The 7,148-nt window shown below is 41.0% G+C and overlaps 1 protein-coding gene across 1 annotated transcript in view; it reads left to right on the top strand.

Annotated features, from left to right (window-relative positions):
• The window catches only part of LOC106526098 (formin-2), a gene marked incomplete at its 3' end in the record, with an annotated part of 66,801 nt that overhangs the window by 17,019 nt on the left and 42,634 nt on the right, over positions 1 to 7,148 (top strand). The window contains 1 exon segment of the mRNA XM_014020584.1: positions 271 to 509. Coding sequence (XP_013876038.1) covers positions 271 to 509 — 239 coding nt within the window.

The raw sequence follows: 7,148 nt of genomic DNA, 5'->3' as shown, positions 1-7,148 counted from the left end.
ATATATGAGTTTGTATGTAATGTATGAATATAATATACAAGTTTCACTTTTTAAATGGAATTACTGAAATAAATCTACTTTTTCATGATATTCTAATTTTATGACCAGCACCTGTATTTGTGCTTCTATTTTATGGTTTCAAGGCAATAGTTAGAAATTAAATTTAAGTAACAAGTCTTATACTGTAGAATGTTTTAACAAAATGGCATGTGTTAAACTGTATGGCGAGTTACTTTTAAAAATACTAACCACAGCTGTAAATGCTGATAGGACGTTGGCTGAGGGTCACAAGGCTCGACATCGCACCCGAAGCCTCACCAGCCCCATCAGTCGATCAGCTGACTGGACAGAGGAACTTGAGATGCGGCTCAGGAGCAGAGAAGATGATGGAGGAGGTTCAGTAGAATATCTGATGAGCAACAGGGGAGGAGGAAGTCAGCCCATCTGTGCTACCAGAAGATCCTCCTATGGACAGATTTCTCGTTGCGGATTTCAGGACATCTTCACAGGCAAGTACAAACACATGGCTCAGTAAAACATTCACCAGAGTTCAGCATCATTTTAATTCAATTTATATTTTAATTAAAATAAAGGTTTTAGAGGTTTACAATAATTTCAGAAATTGAAGTGTTCTTTAAACATAACATTGTCATTGCCCACTGCTGAAATGGAGTGGATTTTATTGAAACTCTTATTCCTTGCCATAATTAAGGTGTAGGACATCTGTCACATACTAAATCTAGGTCTAAAATCCAAGAATGTTTGCCAAAAAAAAAAAAAAAAAAAAAGAGTTACAAGTCAGCCAGTTTTAGAGAAATGGAGTTAAATATTGGTGTTGTGGTAGCTGAAGACAATCCCCCATCACATATTGAACCCAGGCCCAAAATCCAATGTGGCTGCCAAAGGGAAAAGAAAAAAAACTTTCATTTTTAGACATATTGAACTAAAATTTAGGATAATGGTAGGTGGGAGCAAAGTCAAAATAGTCAAATAACATTTTTTTTAAAATGGACACCACAGACTATTACTGGCAACTGTCATTTTTGGTCTGAGTAGCACACATTGTGCAAAATCATTGCCTACAATTATTTGTTTAAGTCAACGCTGTGTGTCTGTTAGTCCAAAATTAAAAGGACCACTCGACATACTGTAGTAAATCTCAAAGAACAATTATTGGATGTGTGTGATTGACTTTGAGAGTCATCCCAGTTTAGGATGGCTTCAATCAGTGGCAATTTTAGCCACTGTTTGTGGGTGCTCAAGCACCTATAAATTTTAACTCAGCACTCCCTGTAAAATAAGCTATCATTACGATTTTGTAAGGAAGTGTAACACAATATTTTTAGGACCCTTCAACACCTGTTGATCCTACCATGTGTTAGCCATGTAGCACCACATTTTGCAATAATGCCGCATTTTGTAATAATGTAATAAAATTGGGCTTCAAAATGTAATAAACCCTCACTAAAACTGTATTATGTAATAACTGACATAAAATGTAACAAAAGTCTTCAATGCATTTTTGTAATACTCGCTGCCATGTTATGAAATAACTTTAGTACATTTTGCGGCGATTGTTACAAAATGCGGTGGTTGCTCTTCTTTTTAGAAATGATATTGTAATAATGTAATAAACATCACAAACCAGCTGTTTTTGTTAATCAATACATTTGTAATAATGATCATGTTGCAGATGTACTAAACATTTAAATCTTTGAAACTTTGGTCAATAAATGCCAAACTTTTCATCATTTAAAGGGGCAATACTATGTGCTTTCCAAGCCTAAATTTCAATTTTATACTAAAATAAAGTAACTATGTCATATTTTCAGATTATGAAAGTGCTATATATTTGTAAAAAAATCCCCAAAACAATTTACTTCTCATCTTGACAGTTTCTAAATGCGTTGAAATAGGTCTTTGTCTCTTTAAGAAAATCCAACCACTTTGGTCACCCGTTTCCGCACGTAGCCTGCCGGAGTCGCGGGGGCGGGGTGGGGGGGCTGCCATGAGGAAGTTCGGCTTAAAGACACATCCCAGAAGAGGGGCTTGTCCCAAAAGGACACAACCCAGAGGTGTTTTTGGTCCCAAAAGGCGTTTCTGGTCCCCACCTGTCGTTTTGCTCCTCAGCATGGCTTCCTAAAAACGCTGCAGGATTTCTCAAACATGCATGAATGAGTCAAAGCAAGGCTTTGGGCATGTTTTTTATGACAATATAACAATATAACAGGATATAAAACTCAAAAAGGTGGATTTTACATGAAATTGCCCCTTTAACCACCACAGGAGCACGATGCGCATGGTGCAGAAAAACAGAGCACATCTCACCCAAGGACAAACACACGCCATGCGACGCATGCGCACGCACGCACGCACGCACGCACACACACACACACACACCGAGCTGCATCCACCTATACATATGGGGACATTCCATTGACTTCAGTTGATTTCTTTAGCCTAACCTTGACCCCTTACCCCTAACTCTAACCCCTGACCCTAAACCTAACCTAAACTTAATCCATACCTTGGTCCTAAATTTTACCTCCATCCCACTAATGGCATTTAAACCAAACAGATGTGAATCTCACTGAGACACACAGTAATGAGACCCCCCTCCATGCAGGAAATCCACTCAACAGTTTGCAGCTAGCTAGCAGGGGAGCAGCTCTGTGGCTAACCCAACTTTTCAGCACAACATGCTTTGCTGGGATGTTTAAAGGTAGAGACCTCGAACAATACACCACTTTTTAAAATGCGTTGATAGGTCAAGTAAAACCAAAGTTATGATAAAGAATATCCGACACGTCTGCTTTCTTCCACATATCGGGATTGAGTCGCGGGGACAGCAGTCTAAGCAGAGAGACCCAGACTTCCCTCTCTCCAGCCACTTGGGCTAGCTCCTCTGGGGAAATCCCAAGGTGTTCCCAGGCCAGCTGAGAAACATAGTCTCTCCTGCATGTCCTGAGTCTTCCAGTTGGTCTCCTCCTAGTTGGATACCTTTTGGTTCAGCTCTCACTTCATCACAATGGCTCAGTACAGTGCCTGCGTCACTGCAGTTAAAGCACCAATCCACCTATCAATCTCCTGCTCCATTCTTCCCTTATTTGTTAAAGGGATCCCCGATTAGTTGTAACATTAGACTTTATTTGATAAACATATAATTTAAATGTAAAATAAAGACTGTAAAAATACTATAGGCTGTTTAGTTTTTATAATTTCTAAACTAAAAGTTTAAAAATATATTACTTACACACAAATCATTCTGGGTAAATGATGACATCAACTAGGTCATCGGCACGAGGCTGCTAGTGAGCTATATCCACCCTGAAGGTTAATCTTGGACAATATCTGATGATCGACTCTTTTAAATGAAACCAGAGAGCGTTGACAGAGAGGAGAAGGTAGAAATGACTCAGCCTGGAACTGAAAATATGGATGGAGGACAACAGAGCTGCTTCATGGAAGAACAACCTCAGCTTAGCCTGTTAGCTTTAGCATTAGCCCCGATACTATCATCATATATTGTTGAATCTCATTCACCCCGGTGCCTTGCCGCTGAGGAGCATTTTTACCACCTCGGTGACCTCAGCACCAGAGATTGGAGAGTCCGACCCAATGTCTCCAGGCTCTGCTTCTTCATGGGAAGATGTGCTGGTGAGATTGAGGAGGTCTTCAAAGTACTCCGCCCACCGGCACACAACGTCACGAGTTGAGGTCAGCAGCACACCGTCCCCACAATAAACTGTTGGTGGTGAACCGCTTTCCCCCTTTGAGATCCTGCATGGTGGACAAGAATCGAACCATCTGAGCTACAAGCCACTTGGACTGCTGATACCTATCAGCTGCTTCTAGAGTCCCACAGGCAAAAAAAAAAACTGATAAGACTCCTTCTTCAGCCTGACAGCATCCCTCACTGCCAATGTCCACCAGCGGGTTCAAAGGTTGCTGCACAGGCACCGACAACCCTGCGGCCACAGGTCAGATAACTCACCTCAACAATGGAGGCACGGAACATGGCTCACTTGGATTCAATGTCCCCCACCTCCCCCGGAACGTGTTCAAAGTTTTCCCAGAGGTGTGAGTTGAAGCTCAGTCTGATGGGAGATTCTGACAGACGTTCCCAGCAGACCCTCACTATATGTTTATGTCTGCCAGGTCTGACTGGCATCCTCCCCCACCAATGGATCCAACTCACCACCAGGTAGTGGTCAGTTGACAACTCCACCTCTGTCTTCACCTGAGTGTCCAAGACATATAGCCGCAGATCAGATGAGACAACAACAAAGTTGATCATCAAACTGTGGCCTAGAGTGTCTTGGTGCCAAGAGCACATTTGGACACCCTTATGTTTGAACATGGTGTTTGTTATGGACAATCCATAACGAGCATAGAAGTCCAATAACAAAACACCACTCGGATTCAGGTAATTTTCCTCCCAACCACGCCCCTCCAGGTCTCACTGTCATTGCCCACATGAACGTTGAATCCCCCAGCAAGACAAGGGAGTCCATATCAGGAGCGCTCCCCAGAACCCCCTCCAAGGACTCCAAAAAGGGTGGGTAATCTGAACTGCTGTTAGGTGCATAGGCACAAACAACAGTCAGGATTCATCCCCCCATATGTAGGTGGAGGGAGGCTACCCTCTCATTCACCAGGGTGAACCCCACTGTACAGGCACCAAGATGGGGGGCAATAAGCATGCCCACTCCTGCTTGGAGCCTCTCAGTATGGGTAACTCCAGAGTGAAAGAGTGTCCAACCCACCTCAAGGACACTGGTTCCAGAGCCAGAGTGGTGCATCAAGATGTGTCCAGCTAAATCTAGTTGGAACCTTTAAACCTCACATCAGCTCAAGCTCCTTCCGCACATCCCTAGAGTCAGCTTCTGTAGTGGAGGATTGGACCGCCAGGGTCCCCCCCACCGTCTTCAACCACTGCCCATTACACATGTCACCCGATCCCTCCCACAGATGGTGAACCCATGGGAAAGTGGACCCACGCCTCCTTTTGGGCTGTGCCCTGCCGGGCTCCATGGGTGAAAGCCCGGCCACCAGGCACTCGCCAACATGCTTTTCCTTCAAACCTGGCTCCACAAAGGGGCCCCGGTTACCCACTTCTGGGCGAGGGTTCACTGATACATTGTTGTTACTCATCATAAGTGTCTTTAGGCTACGCTTTTTCCTGATCCCTCACCTAGAACCTGTTTGCCTTGGGTAACCCTACTGGGGGAATGAAGCCCCTGACAACAAAGCTCCAAGGATCACTGGGACACTCAAACCTCTCTACCACAATAACGTGGCAGCCCAGGGAGAGGATATCCAACACAGTTTTGTTTTCTGTAAATGATCGTCATTTTTAACGTGTTGCTACTGCAGTGCAGTATACTTCAACAACAGACTGGATAAAACTCACCATTTGTATCAGTCTTATCTCAGCAGTAATGGGCAAATTTCCCCACTGTGGGATCAATAAAATTCTTATCTCATCTTATCTTATCTTATCTTATCCTATCTTATCTTATCTTATCTTATATTACCATATCCAGCAGTCACAGTGTGAGGACAGGGTGACTTACAAATATAGTACAAATTAAATTTAAAAGACCACATTTTTGATGACTGGGCTAAGTATACAGGAGTTACACATCAAATTGTTTTACCCCTTACAGTGGTTTTTTGAATTTATATATCAGTTAGGGGCCTGTAAGACCTCATTTTGTAAGAACAGCGTATTATGTAATTATGTAATAAAATCAGGATTCAAAATGTAATAAACTCGCGCTAAAACCGCAATATGTAAAACTGACAAAATGTATTTAAAAAGTCTTTAAAGCATTATGTAATAACGTTATTACATTTTGCGGCAATTGTTACAAAATGTGGTGGTGTAATAATCTGGTGCATTATGTAATAAACAATCAAAAAACAAGCATTTCTGTTCAACCTAATCTGTATACTTGTAATACCTGTCATGTTGCAAATACTACATAATTAAATATTTATTTGCTTATTTATCTTTATTTAACTTTGGTCAATAAACACAGAACTTCTCATCTTTTATTTGCATTTTCAGTCAAATTCTTGTGTATATGGATGTATAGAGTAATCTCACTGATTATTTTCATGTTTTATGGAATCTTTCAAAAACTTAGTTTCTAATTTATTCAACATGTCAGAGCCTGCAGGATATTAAAAACAATTAATAACATCAAATATCCACTTCCAACCCACTATATTGCTAGAAACAAGTTCTTCAACCCTCATTTCCTTCTGATACAGAAGCCGACAGTCCACCTGCACCACGTCCCCCTCCCCTCCCCTCCCCTCCACGGCTGATGGTCCACCTGCACCCCCTGCGTGGGATTAATACAGTTTATTCTTTACAAAAATTACAGATTTTTAAGGCTTATTATAAAGGTAAACATCTGAAGGGCTTGACATATATGTACAACTAACTTTTAGATATATTTTGGGAGTTGTCTACAAAGTGGAATCATTTCTGTAACAGGGATCAGGACAGAAAATCTGAAAATGCAAATAAAAGACGAGAAGTTTGGTGTTTATTGACCAAAGTTATAAAGATTTAATTATGTAGTATTTGCAACATGACAGTTATTACAAGTATATTGATTAGGATGAACAGAAATACTGGTTTTTGATGTTTATTACATAATGCACCAGATTATTCCACCACCACATTTTGTAATAATTGCTGCAAAATGTATTATAACAGTATTACATAATGTGTTGGACTTTTATTACATTTTGCGTCAATTATTACATAATGCGGTTTTAGCATGAGTTTATTACATTTTGAAGCCTTATTACAAAATGACCTCTTACAAGGACCATTCAAAATTTTCAACATTAATGCAAGTGTACAAAACCTACTCTTTTTTTTGCCCCCCCCCCCCCCCCCCCCAAAAAAAAGTATACAAATAAAATGTTGATTTTTGCCAACCCAATTTTATCAAAGCCGAAACATTCTCTTTGTTTTGGTGTTTCAGCAACTGATAGGTTTCATCACATACAGGGCACTTTAGTGTTTTCTGGCTGCAGACTTTAGATGACTTCATGGCCCTAACTCTGCCATGAGTTAATTTTATGTGTTTTTCCTCATCAGGCTTGCTGGTGTATGGAGGTAAATT

Source organism: Austrofundulus limnaeus, unplaced genomic scaffold (assembly GCF_001266775.1).
Source record: "Austrofundulus limnaeus strain Quisiro unplaced genomic scaffold, Austrofundulus_limnaeus-1.0 Scaffold259, whole genome shotgun sequence".
In the NCBI taxonomy this organism is placed as follows: domain Eukaryota; kingdom Metazoa; phylum Chordata; class Actinopteri; order Cyprinodontiformes; family Rivulidae; genus Austrofundulus; species Austrofundulus limnaeus.
The sequence above is the reverse complement of the archived record's forward strand: the minus strand, read 5'-3'. Positions and strand labels throughout refer to the sequence as shown.